We start from the raw sequence: 24,215 nt of genomic DNA, 5'->3' as shown, positions 1-24,215 counted from the left end.
TCAAACAAAAGCCAATCTTTTATTTTTAAACCAACTTTTGTTTATTAGATTTTTTTGTAGGATCTCAATTTTCCGAGATATTAAAGAAATACTGAAGAAAAGCGTGTATTTTTTTCTGTGAACTCATCCATTTTTATTTAAAAAAATTGTATATAGTCTTTCCTCCATTTATATAACCTGGTATTATTTGCCATTACAGAGATTCCCATGATGTTTATTCTTATTTTGAACACAGTGTTTAGTGATATTTCAGCCTGTACCAACAAAAGAATTGTGATTAGCTCTGAGTTAAAACCTCGTATTGTGTTTACTATTCACTGTATTGAGTCGGATATTCTTTCCAATAAAAAAAGGCGGCTGACACTCTAAATATAAAAGAGTTATGGTGTCATAATAAAATATGTAATTATAACTGTAATAATAAAATATGTATATTAAAAATATGACACCATATATTTATTTCATAGCTCGAGTTTTAAGAAGCAATGAAAAAAATATTTATTTTTATCCAACAGTACTCTATTATTTGATCATAAACTAAATAATATGCATTAATCACAGCAGTAAATTATGTAATTTTTAAAGTCCAAAATTTCCGCACAACGCTATTATAGTTCTAATATTGAAGACGCCCCTGTATACTAACCACCAAAGGTTTTATGCGATAAGTAAGCCTGTACGCGGACACAAATAAACATCGACGCGCCGAATGAGACCTAAATTCGCCACCGGGCAGCAAAAAAGAGTAGCATCAGAAAGCGAGTGAGAAAGGCAACATTTTGGGCGGCGCTTAGAGTGATCCTTCTATTCTAGTTTATGTTCGGTGCCTACGTGCAAATAGATTCTCTTCTACCAACCTTCGTCTTACAGTCCTTGAGGACATATTACAAATCCCTAGAGCCTGTAATTCTATCTGAATTTGACGAGAAGTCATGAAAGGGTTATTCTGGCTAATTTGTTTTAATTTGCGTACAGATCTAATGTCCATTTTTTTTGGTCGACCAGATTTATTTTTTGGCTCTAATGATCCTGTCCTTTCATATCTTTTGATAATCGCCCAAACAGCTTTTCTTTTAACATCAAATCTACGAGCAATATCAATTTGACGATCACCCGCGCGATATGCATTAATAATGCGTTGTCTTAAATCAAGAGAGAATCTAATTCCGCGTGGCATGTTGCACCTTGAGTTAAAGAGAAGCAATACTATACTAATTTTATTTTATAAATATCTAGACAAAAAAATAATTCCAAAATTGTTTTTGTCTATCTACTTTTGACCAGCTATATTTATATTATTGCTTTATCTGATAGCAAGCAAAATATTTAACTGAAATTTATTGGTATCTTTTTATAGACCGCCTTACAAATAACAATAATTTAAAATCTAGGGGACCTGTGGGTAAATCTTTAAACAATTATATGAAAATAATACTTTCGTCTATCTACTTTTGGCCACTACTGTACGGGGTCTTTCCCCATATATTGACCCCCTCCCCCTACAGGGGTAATGCGAATAGTTAAAAAAAAAAATTTAATACAAAACTTTTGGGGTTTTACTTTAAATTTTTGAATCTGATGTCATTTTTTTTTCGTTTAGAAACGTCAAATTTTGACAGATGATCAGTTTTTTCTTATGGAACACCCTGTATATGACTTCATGGTTAAAAAGAGCCGAATTTTCTGATTTCCAATATATATAGTTTAACTATGTTTTATTAAAGCGTTTCGGAAATATCGGGCTCCAAACTTTAAAAAAATAATATATTGAAGATCTTGGTAAGCGCTGCATTGTTATTGTTTGGCGTTTTTTTTAAGATAAATGAATTGAGTAGAAACAATAAAAACAGAAGATTTATTATTACTAAGGTGATATTTATCATCTTTTTGTTGACAAGGATACATTAGTTTAACAATTGTTAAACTTTAATTTAGACATAATTATAACTATAACTGCTCTATATATGACCACCACCATTATCAAAACAGTTTATATAATCCTGCTCAATTTTGTGTATTGTATTCCTTATAAATTGTCTATGATTTTGATTGATATCATCTATCGCGGTAATAAGTTTTCTGCGGAGCTCCTCGACATTTTCAGTTCTCTGTTCGTAAACTTTATTTTGCAGGTAACCCCACAGAAATGAGTCAAGAGGTGTCAGGGTCTGGGCTGTTTGGTGGCCAACGAATTGGCCCAGTTCGTCCAATCCACAGGTTATATCTTTCATTTAAAAATCTCAAAACAGGTAACACATTATGCGGTGGGGTACCATCTTGATGCCAAACTATTTGCTAGTATTGCCTTGTGGGTAGATCTTCAATTTTAGCTGCAATTTGATAAGTAAGCATCTCTAGGTATCTCTCTCCCGCCAAGTTGCCGTTATAAAAAATAGGTCCTATGACCGGGTCATTTAAAATTCCACACCATACATGTAGAGATTGCCGCCCTTGAGACTTAATTTCCCTTGTTATTCGGGGGTTTGTTCTTGACTAAAAGCGAACATTTTTTCGATTGTAAATGCCCCCGGTTGTAAAGGTGCAATCGTCGGTCCATAATTTTTTTTAAAAAAAGTTATTATCTTCTTCTTTTAGCACTAGCATCTCTTGACAAAATTCCACCCGTTTATTTCTTTACTCTATATTTAAAGTTTTACTTTTTCAGAGTTGAATAAATTTTTTTGGCCGATCGATCAAAGTAAATGCTGGCATCTTCTATGGAATGATTTGGGTGTTCTAAAAAGAAATTCAACATTTTTGATGGGCAATTTGAGAGAGAGACAAAGGCCCGAACATAATAGCGTAGATCTAAATGTATTCAAAAATTAGTAAAAACTTAGCTACCTTCGAAATATAGCAAAATTTGTAATTCTTCTTCTGGATCGACAAGAACTGTCCGACGTTTTCTTCGTAGAGTTTTCTTGATGCAAAATGCTCGTTCTATATTTTTAAACGTATTTTTTGCCGGAACGATGTCACATTTTTCTTCATCACTGTACGGCATTTTTTAACACGTATGGGTCAACAAACAAGAAATGACAATGTCATCTGAATGATTTGTTTTTTAATAAATGCCAAACGATAACAACGCAGCGCCTACCAAGATCCTCAATATATTATTTTTTTAAAGTTTGGAGCCCGATATTTCCGAAACGGTTTAATAAAACATAGTTAAACTATATATATTTGAAATCAGAAAATTCGGCTCTTTTTAACCATGAAGTCATATACAGGGTGTTCCATAAGAAAAAACTGATCATCTGTCAAAATTTGACGTTTCTAAACGACAAAAAAAATTTGACATCGGATTCAAACATTTAAAGTAAAACCCCAAAAGTTTTGTATTAAATTTTTTTTTTAACTTTTCGCATTACTCCTGTAGGGAGGGGGGTCAATATATGGGGAAAGACCCTGTACATATATAAATTAGTGTTGATAGTTGGTATAGGTACATCATTTTTTTTATCTAAAATAATATCTATAAACGTATACGGGGTGCGTCAATAAGGCGTATGACAAAGATAGCGCCTAAACTTTACGAAGTAGAGCAAAAAGTTTTATAGCAAAGATGTAGGGTTGTTAAAAATTTAAAAAAAAACTTTTGTATCTGTATATTAATTCACAAAATGAGGCATGATTTTTTTGTCTTTCAAGTTGGTTTAAACAATTATAACTAACTGCGGATTCGACCTAGACGAAATTTGTACCACAGTTAGTCTAACATAACTGTTAAAAAGTTTTAAAAATTTTATGCTATACCACTTCAACTCGTTATTACTTTATAATAATTTGTGCTATATTAAATTAATGCTTTAAATGGCATACCACATTTTATAACACTTAAAGATATAAATGAACACGCTTTTATTAATAAACACGCTTTTATTAGCTCGGGTTGTATCTACACTACCGCTCAAAAGTATTTGCCCACCATGTATTCTTTTTAATATTTTAAATTAGATACAAAAATCTTATTTTTATACCTATATTTAGATTGTATCTCTTTTGTAGATTGCATATATGCTTAAGCATACCTATCAACTATGGTTCGTTGAAAAACACTGAGTATTTAAAAATAGTTTTGCAAATAACAAACAATGTACTGAAAATATGCACTTCTTCTAAAAAACTAATCTGTTTACAGCTCGTTTCCGATGAAATTTGAAACATTTAAAGGTGTTTAGTCTTCAAGAATTGATTTTGTGTAACATTGGTAAATAATTTCGCTTGCTTATTGACGATTGTCACCGTTTCTTTGCTGGTTTTTTAACAATCTTTAAAATGGCTAAAACAAAAGAGTTATCGGTAGAAACAGAAGGTATTATCATTGGACTTCATAAGGCCGGAACGATTAACCGTCAAATTTTGACGGATTTGGGAATTCCAAGGCGGACTGTCGATTATAACAATCGTATGCCATGTTTGGACTTTCTAACGCTCCGGCGGTGTTCCAAAGAGCGATCAAAACAGCTTTGGGAGAGTTGGCATATGGGTATGTAGGGTAGACCGGGGATAAAAGTGCCACGGGGAGAAAGTGTCACTTGCCGCCATTTTTTTAAATTAACCGAAATGCGCTCGACACTAACATTCTAAGATCAGTCCTATACCGCCGCCAGACGAGCCCATGCATTCAGTGTTCTAATAGCCGTGTAAGCGAAAGGACGCATCATTTTGTGTTTTGTGCACTAATACGTAAAAATTTGCCATAGTATATTTTTTGTTCGGAAGAAGCTATTTTTCATCGAATTTAAATCAGGTAAGTTTGATCTGATACCTTATTGATTCTATTTTCATACAGTGCTGTCAAATCTTCAAATTTCAGATAGCCTTTTTTGCTATAATCAATAGTATTGGAAAAAAACATGTTGGGGTCTAAAGTGCCACACACGTTCTATGTGGCACTTTTTACCCCACTATGCAGAATGATTAATTAAATTTTTTTTTTCAGAATGCGAACTTATGCCAGGAAAACTGGGAGAAGGCAAACTTCTTTAGAAGGAATGCATCGCGCAGCTGATCTTGTTACCAGTGGCGAAGCGTGAACTTTTTTTCGGGTAGACAAACAATAAAAATCGTTAATTAGAAAAAAATGTGTATTCAATATTATTCACTTTAATGAAATACAGAATGGAAGCGCATGAAATATTAACTCAAAGAAAAAATGATGTAGTGATATAAAAAAGAAATAAATAATTACTACGAGCATAAAAAGATAGATAGATAAAAATAAATACTACTTACAAAAAAACACAACTAAAATACAATTGCCAATATCGAACAGTCGTTCATAAATAACCACTAAAAAAACCTTTTCTATACACCCAAAAATAAAAATACTAATTATTAAATTACTATAGCGCCCCCACCAAATGCAGACAAAACTGAAGATGTATTGCGGCCGACCAGATCAAGCGTGTTCATAAACAATAACCCTCAACAGCATAATAAAATAGCTGGTCGACTTCGATAGACAAAAGCTGGAATGTCTTCCCCGCGAGTTAATTTTGCATACGTAATAGGCTGAATGCGGCCGGACCTCTGTAGCCTGCTTGATGCGTATTTGATTCGATATGCTCCAAATTTCGGAAGACAAATATCAATGTGTCTTCCTGGGGCTCGTATACATTAATTGGGTCTCAGCCCTGTATTTTTATCTTAATCGGTGCGGCAGGCGGGGCGCGCCTTCGGATTAATCATGTTTAGATACTATATAATAATAGTAAGAATAGCGACTACGTTCTGTGTTATTTTTTTAAATTTTAATTCAACAATTACATGAAATAATTACGTGATAAATTAATGAAAAATAACTGGATAATTTTGGGTAGACAGTGTCTACCTTGTCTACTCGTACGCTTCGCCACTGCTTGTTACACAAAATGGACAGTCCATAAGGTCGGTAGCCAAAGATCTTGGGATATGTCGAGTCTCTTTGAATAGATTTATTCAGCGACGCAACACCGATCCAGACAAAACCTTTGGATATAGATCAGCACGTAGGGTTTTTAATGATGAGGAAGAGACAGCACTTAGTAAATATTTAACACAGTCTGCACAAATATACTTCGGTTTAACTCCAAAAGAAGTGCGTCGACTAGCGTACGAGTGTGCAGTCCAATTTAACCCCTTGCTGCATCTTGTGTCATATATGATACATACTAAAATTAATATATTTTCAAGATCCTAGAATCTAAAAATTAAATAAATGCATGATGTAGCATATTTGGGACCGAGGAATAAACACGTGAAAACAATTCCGAAATCGCGGCAACAAAGCACGCTTTTTTGGCGCGCTTTGCCAGTAGAGAATGACATTTGTCGGTGTAGTCGATGTTTATGTTTTTAAAGTATCATTTTTGTTTAGTAAAAAGTTAGTTTCGTGATTAAAAAAATAGACGTTTATAGTTTATTTGTTGCACTTTCATTTGAAGGTGTGTTCAAGCAATATTTTTAATTTTTTTAGACATTAGGTAGAAACATTGTTTTGATGCATATATGGGATATCATGCACATATACGTGGTAATAAGAGTTTGGTTGGTTTTAGATGGATCCGAAAATATTTTACGGAATTAACAGCAAATATATTAGGGATGTACCAGAGGATAATGAGAGTGATGTTCCCGATTTGTCAAATGATGAAGACAATAATATCCCAATAAACCATCATAATATATTAGCCTACGAAAGTGATGACTCTATGCCTGAAGGAGATTATGACGAGACAACCATTCCTGAAACGGATGTGGAATCTGCTAAAAGTGAAAATATGACTCTCCAGGAAATTGCGGAGAAGATAAATCCAGGATCCTGGAGAACCGGAAATCTCAGAAAAGAAGAACTCAGAGAATCTCAGAAAGGTTCTATTACAGATGATGAAATAGAACAATTTATTGGCATGTGTTTATATATTTCTATCATACAATTGCCTCAAGCTAGGAACTATTGGTCACCACATTTAGGCCACCCCGCCATATCTAGGGTCATGACATGTAACAGGTGGGAAGAAATCAAACGATTTATACATTTTAATAATAATGATAATTTTATACCTCGTGGCAAGCCCGGTCATGATAAGTTATTCAAGATAAGACCTTTACCAGAAAGACTAAATATAATTCCTGTTGAAGAACATATTGCGGTCGATGAACAAATTATTCCCACTAAGGCCAGATCGACAATCCATCAATATAATCCAAAAAAGCCACACAAGTGGGGCTTTAAAGTATTTGTGCTGAGTGGAATCTCCGGCTTTAGTTACAGTTTCGAAATTTTTGCTGGTTCTCAGAGCAACATCGTTCCTGCCGATGCTCCTGATTTGGGAACTAGTAGTAATGTGGTGGTGAAACTTGTTGAATGAGTCCCCAAACACGTAAATCATAAGATTTTTTTTGATAATTGGTTTACTAGCATCCCGCTTATGGTTTACTTGACCAAGAATGGTATCCATCCTCTTGGAACTGTGCGCTTGAATCGAGTTCAAGAATGTAAAATGCTGTCCGAGAAAGAGTTTAAAAAACTTGGATGAGGATCTTGGCAAGAGAAAACTGCTACTAAAGACGATGTAAAGTTAAGTACCGTTTGCTGGTATGACAATAAAATTGTCTCAACTTTATCATCCTACGTCGGTTCACAGCCAACGGGAACTAAGCAAAGATTTTTTAGAAGTGAGAAATGCTACAAGAATGTGGAATGCCCGCAAACAATTTTGAAATATAATGAATACATGGGAGGTGTAGACTTATTAGACTCTATGCTCGGTTACTATCGCATTAAAATTAGATCCAAGAAATGGTATCTTCGCATTTTCTTTCATTTTATGGACATGTGCGTTGTAAATAGTTGGCTTTTATGGAGAAGGCAAAATGATATATATATATATATGCCACTTGCAGATTTTAAGGTGGCTATTGCAGATGCCTTATGCAACAGTAGGAAATCTGTATTAACTAGAAAACGTGGACGACCTAGCGCCAATCTTGAAAATGCTTATTTGCAAAAGAAGAAACGTGGCCCTACGACTGAAATACCCCAAACTGAAGTTCGAAAAGACGGAATCGATCATTTTTCAGAATGGAGAGAGAATGACAGAAATAGATGCAAGCATCCAGAGTGCAAATCCCAGACGTACATTTATTGTGTTAAGCGCCAAATACCCCTATGCTTAAATAAAGACAGAAATTATTTCATTCGATTCCATGCTGAATAACTGAATAGGTTTGTAAAACTTATTTAGTATGGATTAAAAAATAGTTAGTGCATAGCGCTTCATATATGGTACATACACTTTTTTATTAAAAATTTTGATAAAAACACAATATATAATTTTTTAAGTATTTTTCCATTTACGTGTGCGCATTGATTTATCTTATATATTTTTTTCTGACAAAAATAAAAAATCATGCAACAAGGGGTTAATAAAGATATGCCAGACTCATGGCGACAAAACAAACAAGCGGGAGCTGACTGGTTTGCAGCGTTTCTAAAAAGAAACCCACGACTTTCTATTCGAACACCTGAGGCCACTAGTTTAGGAAGGGCAACATCTTTTAACAAGAAAAATGTAACCGATTTTTTCGAAAAATTAAATAATGTTTTGGAGCGCTACTCATTCACTGCTTTCTCCATATGGAATACAGATGAAACTGGAGTTTCAACAGTCTTGAAACCTCCGAAGATTGTAGGAGTGAAGGGGTCAAGGCAAGTCGGTGCTCTTACTTCAGGCGACAGGGGTACAAATGTAACACTTACAACAGCAGTTGCTGCAAGTGGGCTTTGTATACCACCTATGTTTTTTTTTTCCCCGAAAGAATCATAAAGATTATTTTATTCGGGGTGGACCACCCGACTGTATTAGTACAGCAAATTCATCCGGATGGATGACAGAAGACAGCTTCCTTTTGTTCATGAGGCATTTCATGAAACATGTAAAACCGACAAAGCAATCACCAGTCCTTCTGTTGTTAGATAACCATATTTCGCATTTAGCTATATCAGTGTTAAATTTGGCGAAATACAGGGTATCCAAGATAAGGATCCTAAGCATGGGGATCTCGGTACCTGTTGGAGATACAGCTTCGGTTAAATTAGAAAAAAGTTGTGCACTTTGAAGCGTATTTACATGCCGTTGAGAAATTTCAAAAATTTCCATGGCCTGCTGAGATATTTGGAAAAAACGGAAATTTGCCAATATCGATTTTATTTTTTCCTGGCTTTATTTTAAAAGATATCAAAAAACTATTGACACTTTCTCATTGACACTTTTGATCTAGTACGTGATGGCGCTTTTAAATTTTATATCCGACGTTTCGTTTTCGAGAAACCATCATCAACTTTATTTTTTTATATGGCGCGAAAAGAAAGTACACCCTGTATCTGATTCCATTTTTTATTACAAATTCAATGATGTATCACATGTCACATTTTTTTTGTTAGTTGAAAGGAAAAATGCAAATTTTCTATTTTTTTAGCATATTTTTTAAGTAAGCTTTGGAAACAAATGTTTTGACGTATGTAAATACCTGTTACCGAGTCTGTCACATTTTTCTTAATATCTATTTAGAGAGTGATGAAGCTAAATGAAGCATTGATTTGCAATGTACTACTTATAAATAAAAAAATAACCAGTAATAGACAAATGTTTTATGATTTTTCTAACGATATGCAACAAATAATGAATACATTTTAAAAATAACGAAAAAAGCAAAAAAATTAACGCATTTTATAAATTTAATTTAAAACAGGTGTTCAAACAGGTTTCCGTTATTTTCTAGACATAAGTATGATCTTCTTACAGTAGCAGTTAAAACATCACGCAATATCTCTGGCGTAATACTTTGAAAAGCGCCGTCACATATTCTCGTAACTCCTGCTCAGTTCCAAAAGAATGTTGATAGACTCGGTTTTTAATAAATCCCCAAAGGAAGAAGTCCAAAGGGGTTAAGTCCGGGGATCGCGCTGGCCAAGACACTTCACTGGAGGTTCCAATCCACTTTTCAGGAAAACGCTGCGAAAGGTACTGTCGAACTTGCCCAGAATTATGTGCAGGAGCCCCGTCTTGTTAAAAGCAACAGCTATTGACTTGCGCCAGAGGTAAATCATCTAAGCAGTCTTCCAAATCATTTTGCAATAAATTAAGATATCGTTCTGCTGTTAATGAATAATGGTAAATAAGTGGACCTAGTATTTTGGTTTCTAAAATTTCACACCACATATTAAACCCAAAACGTTGTTGATGTCTAGATATTTTCTTAACACGCGGATTTTGTTGGACCCAGTAATGACTATTGCGGCGGTTAAAGATACCATTATTAGTGACCATACTTTCGTCGGACCATATTATTTTTGATGGAAAATTAAAAACCTCTTCACAGGCACGTGTATACCACTCAAAAAAATGCCGACGTCGTTCGAAATCCCCAGGTTTAAGTCCTTGGCAAATTCTAAATTTGTAGGGGTGATATCTGTTTTTATGTAAAATAAACTGAGCTGTAGATTTGGCCACTCCTACATTTTTTTCAATTTGCCTGGTTGATATCTCGGGGTTTTCAATAACTGCTTGTAAAACATTATTTTGAGTTTCTTCAAGAGATTCCTTTTTTCGAGATAAAACAGGCTTTTTAAACGAACCATATTCTTTTAAATTTCGAGCCAACTCTAAGAAAATGGATTTACATGGTTGCTTTCTATCTGGAAATTTTTAAGATTTATTGCTGCTGTATTTACAGTATTTTTGTAGCACAAAATGTAGCACGACAGCATGTCAAACTTCTCTTCATGACTATAATGACCACTAGGCATATTTGAAGATAATAACACAATTTTAGCAATAATAACGACAACAGTAAATAATAAAAACAATAATTACTCAACAAACAACACCTCGACAATCACGGTAACAACAACGGCAATTAATATTTAATAAAAAATATGTGACAGGGTAAAATGTATTTACGTCAAAGCATTTGTTTCCAAAGCCTACTTAATATGTTTAAAAAAAAGAAAAATTGTATTTTTCCTTTTAACTAACAAAAAAAATGTGACATGTGATACATCGTTGAATTTGTAATAAAAAATGGAATCAGATACAGGGTGTACTTTCTTTTCGCGCCATATAAAAAAATAAAGTTGATGGTGGTTTCTCGGAAACGAAACGTCGGATATAAAATTTAAAAGCGCCATCACGTACTACTTCAAAAGTGTCACAAAAAAAAAGCACAACTTTTTTCTAATTTAACCGAAGCTGTATCTCCAACAGGTACCGAGATCCCCATGCTTAGGATTCTTATCTTGGACACCCTGTATAATGGCATTGTTTTATTATCGTTTCCGCCCCACTGCTCGCATCGGCTGCAGCCATTAGATGTGGGTGTATACGGCCCGTTCAAGAAATACCTATCTTCTGCCCAAGATGCCTGGATGAGAAGTAATGCCGGAAAGAATATTACAATTTATGATATTCCATGGATTGCTAATTCAGCTTAGCCCCTAGCGATGTGTCCTAGGCATTTTTCCTTATAATCGGGACGTATTCTCAGACATTGATTTTGCTCCAGCATATGTCACAGATCGACCAGTTCCCCATAACGGAAATGACAATCAGGACAACCAACTTCTTGAAAATAAACCACAAGTCGTCAATGAAAATCTTCAAGGACTCTTTTTGATGAATCTTCTCAACAACCCAATGAAAATAGTCAATATCCTGCCCTTAATGAAAATGACCAACCAACGCAAAATAAAGGATGTAAAAAATATAAACAATGCTGAAAATCCAATTGCTGGACCATCTAACATTGATAATCGGCCAGGAAAGAAAACATTTTCTCCACACATAGTAAAACCCCTTCCCAAAGCAGGACCTCGAACAGGATCGACAAAGGGCAGAAAACGTAGATATACCGCTGTGCTCACAGACACTCCCGAGAAGGACGCCTTAGAGCAGGAACAGGCAACAATAAGTCAGAAAAAGATGAAACAAGTTCAAACAAAAGGCAAAGCAAGTTAAAATAATCGTTCTTTAACATTTCCTTGTTCAGTTGTTTACCTTTTAGAAATGTAGTTCACTTCTTACTTTTACTTAAACGTATTAAAAACAGCCTTACTTACGTAGTTTCTATTCTATTCTATCACGGCACAACTTACCCCATGGGCGTCACTTTCTACCCCATGCATGGGGTAAAAAGTGCCATTTACCAGAATCCATAAAAACTGATAATACCAGTGCTTTTCTTCACGTTAGAATTTTGTGGCAAGCCAGTTTATTAACTTAAGGTTACAGTTACCACAGGAACCAAAAATGAAAAAAAGTGACCTCTCAAAGTTTTTTAAAACCAATTTTTACTAGAAATTGCACTTTTATCTACGGTCTACCCCACTGGTCTATTTAGATGACATTTTAATTATGTCGGAAACAGAAGAACAAGGATTAAAACGCCTAAGAGTCTTGAAAGCTTTAAGTAAAGCTGGACTTACTTTAATCCTTAAAGAGTGTAGCTTTTCGAAAAGTTCTGTGGAATTTAGGAAGCGTAATAAAGAAAGGAAGTACCTGTTTCTTGAAACATCCTCATTAAATGGTTTGTGACTTTTGTTACACCCCGTATTAATCAGGTACGGGAAAATCCATCAAACTTTACGTTCACTCTCGAAAATCCGATGAGCCGCCTTTAACTACTTAATTTGTACAAGAAAAAAGTAACAATTATTATCGAAGAACATAATTATAATAATTCAAAATGTACAATGCACAAGATAAGGCATGAAACTAGCGTTTTGTGGTAGAACTTTTCCCTAGAACTGTCTGTGTTCTTGTTTGTTTATCGTTGCGCCTTGACGTATTTGGGGAATTAGTTCTTCTTTTTTCTAAAGAAAACATCGGAAATACTAACTTAAGCATAGTTTTATGATTATTTTCTAAAACTTTTAACAGCAAAGAAAATCTTTTACCTGGACCTTGTCTACTGTTATTTAAAGCAGCTTGTAGATCCCTATCTTCAGCTTCCTTTCTAGACTTCTGAATGATGTCCTCTTCGGATAAAGTGCTAAGTCTAGCACAATCAGGAAGTTCACTCTCTGGCAAGAAGGGCGTCTCAGTGCTTGTTGTGCCTATTCTTAGAACGTTCGCATGCAAATCTATGCAGCATTGATGTCTTTTTAACATATCCAAACCTATTTCACATAAATAACAATGTCATCATAACACACTTTAATTAGTTAGTAACTCACCTAGTAACATATCCATTGGTTGCTCTTCCAAAACTGAAAAACTGGTGGTCAAATAAACGTTTTCTATCTGGATTTGCACCATATGAATTCTCCCAATAATTCTTTGTACTCCCACACCTTTTGCTATACCAGCCCATCTAGTATCAACCAGTCTCATTATATTACATCTTTCTGCACATCTACTTGACATAATTGTTGTTTGGGCACCTAACCGATAATATTTAAATATATTGTGTCAATGTTACGTTAAAATTATTTAAATATATTACAATCTCAATATTCCATTTTACTCATAAAATGGCAAAACTTATAAATCGAGAGTTCTATTCCCTTGCTCTGAGTGTGCATAGATGGCATTGAGTATTGGCTATTTAAAAATGGTTTTGACAACCATCTACGCATAGTGTTTCAGGCCTTTACTTCTACTATTGTTAAGATTTGATTTATCATTTATATTAATTTTGTATCATGTATTACCCGAATTGTATGACCTTACAATAATGTAATTTTGTAATTCTCCTCTATTTACAGAAACTTACTTGGAATCCTATGGCATTGATTGTTATTTTATAATTTTCGTTAACAATATTATTTGTAATTTTTAAATTTGTAAGTAAAATAAGCTTTTCTCTCTTTAACTTGGCAGAGTGCGGTTGCCCATGCTTCTGAATGTCTGAACATTTCAATATACGATTATATTTCATGTCAATTGTGCTCATTGCCTGTGACTTATTATGGTGACCTTATCGGCCGGCATGACGTTGACGGATTGAGGTAGTCAGATCAGATGGAATTACTTTTTTTTTAATAAGCTAAGAATTATTTAATTATTTTATAACTTTTTTTTACCTAAGAATGCGAAACAAGTTATGTTAGACATACTTAATGATATTTATTTAAATAACTATGAAATCGAGTATTTTCAAGAGGTAATTGTTGTTCCTATCCAAAAGCCAGGCAAGGACCCTAATGTTGGTAACTCTTATAGGCCAATATCCCTTCTCTCTTGTATTAAATACATTAGAATAGTATATATGTCTTTATATACATTAGTATATAAAGACATTAGAAAGACCTATTAAAAATCGGTTAAAATACTGTTGACTTAAATATACTAAAACACAAATTAATAACATTATTTCTTATACCAGAAAATATTACACAATCTATTTTTCTATTATATTGCGTAAGAGAAGTTTTCATAAGAAATTCTCAGAATGAAATAGTTGGCTCTAGATATGGGTTTACATATGGGTTTACCCCAAGGCTCAGTTTTGAGCCCTCTTCTCTTTAACATGTAGACTAGCGACTTACACACCTTATTATGTAAATATAGTCTAGTACAGTATGCTGATAATTTTTGTATATACAGTATTGATAAAAAATATGACCAATGTTTGAACAGCTTGTGTGACATGTTTACTATTATTAGGAGCTGGTCAGTCATAAATGGTTTCGAAATATCTATTAAAAAATCAAGTGTATGTATCTTTACACTTCCCAATACTCCTAACATAAGTTATATTTACTTAACGAATGATATTAGATTACCTTACGTAAAGCAGTAAGCAAAAAAAGAAACAAGTATATATAAAGTATTTATATTCTAGAACACTAGACTATATTTTGGATTGATTTAAAAACAAAAGTTTATAACATTTCCTATACACATTTAACGAAGTATTAAACATTGGTTTATAAGTATTAAAGAACTTAACGGCATTATAAGTAAAAGATCGCTCGAACAGAGCCGTGGAATGGTGCGACATGGTCAAGATATTTTATCTAATATTTCGAGTGTGAACCTGGTTTCTTGGTATTAACTTTTCAAAAAGATATTCGGGACTTTGACTAATATATAATCGATAAAGTAAAGTAGAAGTAAAGAATTTGAATAGGTAAGGTAGCGTTAACCACCTCAACTGAAATATAGAGTCTGATACATGATCAAACTTTCCAAGGTTAAAAATAAATAAAAAATGTTAAGTCCCAGAACCTTCACAGTATCAGAGAACAAAATGGTTTCGTTATCCAATTGAATATGAACAGTTTCCATTATATTTTTATGTGATCCTTGGTTTGAAAACAAAACCATTTTTGTTTTATTAGGATTAATGACAAGGTTATGCTCTTTTGAAAATTGATTTATTACGTTCAGATCAGCGTTAGTAGTATCAGCCACGTTATCAAAATTAGCAGTCAAAATAATGTATGTATTGAGTGTCATCAGCATACTGATGTATTTCAGAATCTTCAACTAGACCGGGTAAATCTGAAGTATATATAAGAAATAATGATGGGCCTAGGATCGACCCTTGTGGGACACCAGAAATAATATTTTTCGAAGCAGAATATTCATTATTCACCCTCACTTTCTGGGTTCTACGCCACAAGTAAGTTTTAAAAAAGGACAAAACAACCTCACTACAGCCATAATATTTCAGTTTTGCTACAAGCAAATCATGATCGATGACATAAAATGCTTTCGAGAAATCAAGAGCTATCATCTAGATCCCATAGTTCTGAAACACACTGTATAATAGTCATTACAGGCATGATCATAGCTAAGCCACCATGATAGGCGTTGTTTTCAATTTCGTCATTTATCATTTCTTTTTACAAAAGGTATGGAGCTTCTAAACTTTGTTAATTTAATTCATCATTTTTGTCAGGAGCTCGCATGATATTATCAGTGACGTTTAGAAGTGAACTAGCTGTACTGTAATGATGTTTCCTAAAACCGGATTGATGGGAAGGGAGGATTTTATTTGACATTAAAAATGATAACAGCTGCATATAGACTATTCTTTCGAGAACTTTGGAGATTACGGGAAGCAAACTTATCGGACGCAAATCTTAAACACTTTCAGGACTGGAGGATTTGGGGATCGGACACACCACTGACTCACGCCAGGCCCTGGGAAAATATCCTACCTCCAAACAACAATTTATAATATGAGTGACATGATCCAGTATATCAGGGAGACATAAGTGTAACATACGTCGAGTTATGTTATCCACACCAGAGGCATTGGACCTACTATTTTTTTTAGTTTTTTCGACAGTATTTTGGTCTACTAAAGAAAAATGAAAATTATCCTCGGTAAATTTATTACTGGAGTAGAAGTTAATTTTGTTTACACATTTATCAAATTTATTAAAGACGCTTACAAAAAAATCATTTATTTGATTTGGATCAGATATATTAAACGGCAGCTCGTTATTATTCTTGGTTGTTTTAATATTTAAAGTTTCTAGACCTTTTCAAAGTTTTTTACCAGTTTTGTCACTCTCCAAGCTTGCAAGATATGCAGCTTTTTCTCGTCTTATTGATGCCAACGCAAAATTACGACACTCCGTGTAATATCTCCAATTTTCCTAAACACTTGTGATTTTTGTATTTAGTCAAAGCCTTATCACATTCCTTTAAAATAAGTCTTAAGGTGTCTGTCAACCAGGGAGCTGGCTTTTTACTGACTCTTATAGTTCTGTAGGGTGCATGAATATTAAATTAACAATTAATATTTTGTTGTAACGGCATAGTGAACTAAACGTGCCAAGGCGTTTTAAATCAACTATATTTCGTATGAAATTAGGACATGCTGGCTACCCAGCAGACCTCAACAAAATTAAAGTATTACCTACTGATCTGTGCACAAATTGTAATGTTACAGGTGACCTAAATCACATATTTTTTGAAGGTAAAAAATGTACCAAAGAAATCGAGATGCTAGTGGTTAATTTAAGCGTGGAATGTAAAGTGGCTAGTCCATTTAATATTATGCATTTATTGGAACTAGAAAATGCAAAAATATTTAATTATAAAGTAAGACTTAGTATTTAGTTTAGATTTTTAATTAGAATAGTTATCCTAGTTCCAAGTCTCATTCCCTTATGTTTCCGCGGTCAATATCCCTTGTATTGTATTAAGTCACCCTGACAGACCCCAGCGGCGTAAAGTGTGTCTCACATATACAATACATATACAATACATAATTTGCATAAAGGATAAAGAATATTGTTAAATCAATTATCAGAGTAGTTAGAAATATGCGATACGTAATAATGGCAAATCCAATACAATATAAAAATTGTAACTGGCTGCATGGTTAAATGCCACATGCCAACAAAAAAAAAAAAGATTTTTCAGTATCAATATTTTTCTTTAATTTTAATAATTACAGTGTCATTTATGAAAAAGACAGTCATTTGATTGCCCGGGATCCTTAATCTTTTTAATATTAAATTTGTTTTTATTTATTTATACTGTAATTTTTTGAGTTCAGGTGAATCTACATGTAGGTTCCTTTGTTAAAGAGACTACATTTAGCTTTCTTTCTGATCTGAACAGCCGACCGTTCAACTTTTGGCTTATGCCATAATTTGTGCCGGCCTATATTTTTGAGCTTCTTTTTAACATAAGAAGGGATATTCCACAGGCAAGGTGAGTACCACAAATATCACAGTAAATTTATTCCATTCTTTGTTTTTTTTTTTAATTTTATTTAAATTTCCTTAAAATTTAGTATATTTATTGTCAGACATTTATTGGTTCTAAAGCATAAGGTAATTTACCTTTTCTTTCAGCTAATCGGCTGCTATATATTCATGCTATCTATTCAAGCAGTATTTAATCCGCAGTAGATATTCAATGAGCTATTCGTTGGATGCTGCTTATTAAAATGTACTAAGATCACCTTACACTGAGGCTGACTTTCGAGTTATCTAGAGGTACAAAGAGGACAATCGAGTGATACCAAGTAGGTTCCAGACCACCAGAAAAAAGGTACCAAATAAACTGTGTTATCTTCTATTGAAAAAACTTTATTTATTCCCAATGTTCCTACACACGGGGGTATGTTGGTGGGTTAGTGTAATCCTCTATTAAACTATGTGTGGTGCCCTTTTAACCACCTTTTAAGACCCACACCCTACCAACAATTAACTTGGCATATAGGGGACCAACTGTAAACCCCCCAAGCTAACCCGTACAAACTAGCCAGCCTCAGCGAAGCGGAGTATTTATTACAAACGAAAGGTTACATCATATCCTTAAAAATAAAATTAGCAAGCCAAACTTACCAGAGTCAATAAAGGCTTTGACAGGAAACCCGTTTACTCTGCAGTTAATATAAAGCATAACAACTGTTCCGAAAGATTCAGGATTATATTCCATAGCAGCTTCCATGTTTGCCTCAATATTTTTTTGCCTGATTTCTTCGGCTATCAGTCTCTGCGCCTCCGTGTCAAATGGATCCGCATTTATCATTCTCAGTCTTTGTTGCTCCCTGTCCTGTCTTGCTTGAACTTGTTCCCTCAGTACTGAGGCGAAGGTATCTAAAAGGAATTAATCATAATAAAGCATTTTGAAAATAGTTATTGAATTGGGTGCTTGTTCGATTTAAAACGCAATTATTTTCAGAAATTTTTCTTTTTAGTAGAAATATGATGGCCATTAAGAATTAACTTTTTTTGAAATTACCACTTGAAATCAACGCCGTTTTTAAAACATTGCAATTTGTATTTGCAATGCTATCCAATATGTCAAATTTCTAAAAAAAAATTCTTGCAATATTGCTGAAGAAATTCCATAGTTTAGTTAAAAGTCAAAAGCTGTTATATACAGGGTGTCCCGAATTGTAGTGTCTAAACTTGAACAGCGCATTCTGTGTTGAAAATAAATCTTCTATATTTCCTCTATAAACATAAATCGAGAAAAGCCTTCGTTTTCGAAACAGAAAATGAAAGTTTTAAGAAAAAAATTTTTGTTAGTCATAACTTTTTTATTACTTGAGATATTTTTATGAAATTTGGTACACGTCTTTGGAGTAACAAAAGACATTTATTCGATCTAAAAAATTTTTTAAAAGTTTTATTAGTGATGTCCGTATGTGATTTTTAATGATATATTCTTCAACAAAAATGGTACACCACTGTTTTTTCTAAACTAAATACTAATATTTATAAAATCCTTATTCGATTTGGAGCAAATTTGATTTCCTGCTTTTTTTTCGGACGATTCGAAGGTTTTGGAGTAAAAAAATAAAAACTTCTAGGTTCTATAAAATGAAGAGTTTTCTTGCAGAAAATTCGGACCACTTAAAGAAAAATATTACTGGCGATAAATTGCATCGTAGATGGTACAAATGAATAGTGGTTACATAAGCAATTTTGAACGAAAAATTATGGTAAAATGTAAAATTAAAGAAATAATTATTTCAATGAAATGTTGGTATTTTAGTTGTCAGTGTTAAAAAGTGAATGAATTTGAAAGTGGTGTTTATTCTTTTTGAGAGGCAAAAGCAGTGTCGTACCTACTGTTATTGTATGAAATATGAGAAAATTAACCGAACGTGAAAGAATCGAAATCTTGTGCATGATTGGTTTCGGAGATATTATGTGGAATACTCAAAAGGAGGTGGTTCAGTTGTTTAATGCAACTCATCCTGATCGGTCACCTATTAGCCAAAGCATGGTAAGCAGAGTTGAAGCACAGTTTCGTGAATTCGGGCATGTTCGGGATACTCAAAAAACTGGTCGGAATTCAATAATGTTAATACATCGCGAATAACTGTACATAAAGTATTAAAAAAAGCAAAGTTCCACCCTTATAAAATGTTCTTACTTCAAGAGCTATCGAAACATGATTTTGATTGCCAAAATGAATTTTGTGAGCAAATGCAGCAATTATGTAATGATAACAATAATTTTGTAAAACTGATAATATTTTCTGACTGTAACGTTTACTCTGAACGACCATGTGAACAGACAGAATTGTCGATACTGAGCGAATGTCATTCACAACACCCTCAAAAAGTCAATGTGTGGTGCGGTATAGTGGAAGAAAGAGTTTTAAGACCTTACTTTTTTGATGACACTCTCACTGGTGAGAGGTATTTGGACTTGTAAAAGGTATGCCACTAAACCAGCGAGTTTAGAAGATTTAAAAGAACAAATACGCCAGGAAATTAGGAATATTACTCCAGATGTCATGGACAACGTTCAAAAAGAATTTTTAAATGGCCTTGGTTATTGTCAGGTTGTTAACAATGCTCAATTCGAACATTTAATTTAGATAGGTATTTCTGTAATTTTACATTTTATTGTTAGTTTCCATTTAAAAAACATATCGATGACGTCATATCTTTTTTTGAGTCACCCTGTATATTTAATTTCCACGTAGAAAAACCCTAAACCAAATATTAAAATCAACGGGTTCGGGCATTTTTCTTAGAACGGTCCATTTCATTTTTATTGAATTTATCCGCTTCTTTACGGATGCACTGTATATCAAAGTCTAATTCTACAATCCTTCAATAAGTAAATTCTAAAAATTACAACTGACTGGATTTTCTTGAAGATATTTATATCACAACTGAGCTCAACAATAATCGCTTTTGTTTAAATATAGAAGTAAACCTCAATAGACCTTACATTCCATTACATAGGAGACTGCATAATTAACAATTTTATAATTAACATCTTTTCTGATTGATGCTATTATAAATTTGCCTTTACACCATTAAATAAATTACAACCTATTTTCAGGCTCTGTTCCTAAACACAAATTCACTTTTGAAGTCTAGTTTGTTCCACCATTTTGTTTTAGCATCTAGCAACTTTTCTGATAATTTTGCGGTCAATGTTTCTAGACCTATCTGTCGCCATTATCATTTTGACAGGTTTGCATGAGGCTGATTCTGACGTGGAGTTGACAGTATGACGACCCATTTTATTCTTAAATGTTGTTTTAATTTGTGAAAATGTTTTTCGCACTATGTGCAACTCCTGTGCATAACTAATAAGTGAGTACATTTTATCTCTTTATCTTTAATTTGAAAGTCCTTTTTTCTATACAAAATAAAAAACACATACAACTCACTTTCAGTTAGCACTGATTATGGCTCATACTTTGAAAACGCTCTGCTAAGCTAATAAAAACATTTTGCACTGAACACATATATCCATATGATATTCGGTTGCTTGATGATTGTTTCGTACTATTCTTCCACAACACAACCACTTTCCTCTTTTATATATAATATTTGACAAGTATGGTTTCCGACAGCACAGTATTTAGTAAAACTAATAAAAATACAAAACCGACAAACAAAGTCAATGGTCTCAAATTAATTTGATGTTGTATGACTTTTTGTCTCCAATCTCTGAATTTTTATTATTAAGAGGTCTATTTGAGAAAAATGGACTACTTTTTTGTATCAAAAATATTTATAATTTAACGATACGGTATAGTACCGACATTCTATATCAAAAATAAAAAAATTATGTCTTTAGGATTATTATCAGATATCTGTTTATATTTACCCAGTTACCTAAAGACTTCGACATTTCATTTAGCTTTGACCTCAGAAGTACTGTGCATAATTATGATACTTGGGAACAGAATGACTTAAAGTTACTAAGACCCTCATCAAAGTACAAAAAACATAGTATTTGCTATAATGGTGTAAAAGTTTATAATACAATAGAGAACCCTTTCACTAGCGCAGTTTAAAAGAAAAGTTAAAATGATAAAAGTTAATGAGTTAAAAATAAACTGTCCTGTTCGATTTAGGAAACCTTTAAAAAAAAATGTTGGTCTCAAAAGCTTGTCACACCCTGGAATATTTTAATGTAACTAGCTGGAATTATTAGTCTATTTTTAATTTATATAATTAGTGTATCAATAAGGAGATAAGTTTTTTATTTTAACATTCTGTACTCTGTGATATTTGTATTTTATTAGGACTATTGTATCTCAAAGCTTTGTCAACAACTCTGTGATAATAGTTTTTGATTTGATGAAATGTTTCTATTGAATGTTTGTATCACAGTAGTCTGTATTTTTTCTATTATTATTATTATTATTATTATTATTATTATTATTGCTCTACACTTTATTGTTTAGATAAGTTTATTGATAAGCAGTGATCAAAGGATGCATCTGAACTATAAATGAACATGTTTCTCTTTCTTTGCAAAATATCCAAACTTCTCAAGGAAAATTTTAAGTGGTAGGTACTGACAAGACTCAGAAGTTTATGTAAGAATTACTGGAGCCTCACCAAGAGTTATGAGAGGCCAAAAAACTTTTATTTATTTATTAAATTCAACATACGACAGAGCTGATTTACAAGATTAGGGACACCAAACTGGATACTGATAGCATTATAGTCGATGTAATAAATACGAAAAATATAAACTTCAGTTCTATAAGCAGGGAATCTTAAGAACCTTCTCTGTATAGCTTCAAGGCCTTCAATATGACAATCATAATAAGAGAACCAAATCACAGACCCATACTCAAGCAAGGAATGAACCAAAGAGTTTAGATAGAGAGAGTTATACCTGCAACCTACTAACTTATACCTGAGATATAACTGAATTAGGCAAGTAGGAAGGAAATTCGTTTTAAGTCTGAGATTTCAGAATAGTACTCTATCAAATGCTTTCTGTATAGATACCTAACATCAACCTGGGATTTTTCATTAATAACTTCATGGACATATTGACAGAATGAGGTAAGATTAGTGAAAGTTGATCTTTTGGGCAAGAACCCATATTGACATGAAGTAATGAGACCAGCTATTTCACCAAATAGGCGCTCAAAGATAATCAATTCCAAGACTTTAGAAATAGAGCTCATGATAGTCATTGGACAATAGTTCTTAATTTCATCCTTAGAGCCAGATTTGTGTAGTTTGTATATATGAATAAAGTTCGAAAAATAACATTAAAAAGATATTCCAGTGGCTTCAACAAATGATCACGGCAACCCTTCAATCCATAAGCTGGTATGCCATCTGGACCAAAGGTCATCTAGCATTGTTCACTTTGATTTTGTTGATGGCCTTTATAATCTCATGTTCATAGATCAGTGAACCACATCATTATCATTAATATACACGCACTTAAAAAAATTTGGCAATATTAAAATACCGAATAAAAATACAGTAATATTAAGTTCTCAGCAGTCATGCTAGCCTTACTTACTCCCGGAGATTTTAATTGTTCCAACTCATACTTGAGATCTTGGACCTCAGATCCCATTAATCCAAGCTCGCCTATCTGAACAGCCTTAATTTCATCCAACAGATATGTCAATGTTCTGATCATTAATAGTATTAAAAATATTTAATATGATCAAAACAATATCCGACATCTCAATATTCTGCTTGTTTACTTAACGATCTTGATTCTTTTTTGTCTCCTAAGCTCGAAAAGTCCGCTGTCAGCTGCTTCAGCGAATTTAACCTGAGTAGTTGAGCACTGTTCGAAGCATACAGCTGCGAAACACGTTTACAGTCTGAAACGGAATTGCTGTTGCCACCAGGTGTCTGCAACAAGTCGAACTTATGTCCAAACACCATTCGACCAGACGAAGATACCTGCTGATCTTGAACATGATCCGGGGCACCCAACAGATCGGATGGCGCGAACGATGCACGGCACCGAACCTTAACCAGTCTTTCTAACTTTTGCGGCAGCTTTATTAAAACTGGAAGCGCAAAGACCGGTACAGCTTCTATGGAACCAATAATTACACAAACCACACTCCACTGAACTAGAGTTTGATAAAAAGTTACGACGACATTTACAACAATCACTGACGCCGGCCACCTTGCATTGAATGTAAACTTGGAAATGCTAACGAGTCCTCTAGTTTCATGTCTTGGACTGTGTTGTAAAGAGTTTGGGTTTATCTCATCCTTCTCTGAAGAAAATTAAAATTTCCTTGCAGAACAAACATCGTTTTTTTAAACTCGAAAACCTTGCATCATACAAACAAAAACTCAGACAAGTAAACTTGCTCCGAACTGAATGAGGATTTTAGAAATGAATTTTGTTTTTGGAGAAAACAGTGGAGTACCATTTTTTTCTTTAAGAATATTCAACTAAAAGTCCCGGACATCACTGATGCGAAATTTAAAAAATATTTTAGATTACCTAGAACACCTTTTGTTACTCCAAAGTCGTGTATCAAATTTCATAA

The 24,215-nt window shown here is 33.5% G+C and overlaps 1 protein-coding gene across 2 annotated transcripts in view; it reads right to left on the bottom strand.

Moving 5' to 3' along the window:
• Nucleotides 1-24,215, bottom strand: part of LOC126744149 (protein DDI1 homolog 2) — a 44,222-nt gene that overhangs the window by 5,614 nt on the left and 14,393 nt on the right. Inside the window, exons 3-6 of one of the 2 annotated variants that reach the window (XM_050451507.1) lie at nucleotides 18,305-18,559; nucleotides 13,223-13,429; nucleotides 12,944-13,165; nucleotides 12,699-12,859 (exon numbers count right to left, since the gene is read on the bottom strand). In XM_050451507.1, the coding sequence (XP_050307464.1) occupies nucleotides 12,762-12,859; nucleotides 12,944-13,165; nucleotides 13,223-13,429; nucleotides 18,305-18,559 (782 nt within the window). In that variant the 3' untranslated portion in view covers nucleotides 12,699-12,761. Of the gene's footprint in view, nucleotides 1-12,698; nucleotides 12,860-12,943; nucleotides 13,166-13,222; nucleotides 13,430-18,304; nucleotides 18,560-24,215 lie in introns of those variants that run through there. The other variant, XM_050451506.1, reaches the window with a different exon arrangement.

The sequence above is a fragment of the Anthonomus grandis genome, chromosome 13 (genome assembly GCF_022605725.1).
Source record: "Anthonomus grandis grandis chromosome 13, icAntGran1.3, whole genome shotgun sequence".
NCBI lineage: Eukaryota > Metazoa > Arthropoda > Insecta > Coleoptera > Curculionidae > Anthonomus > Anthonomus grandis.
The sequence above is the reverse complement of the archived record's forward strand: the minus strand, read 5'-3'. Positions and strand labels throughout refer to the sequence as shown.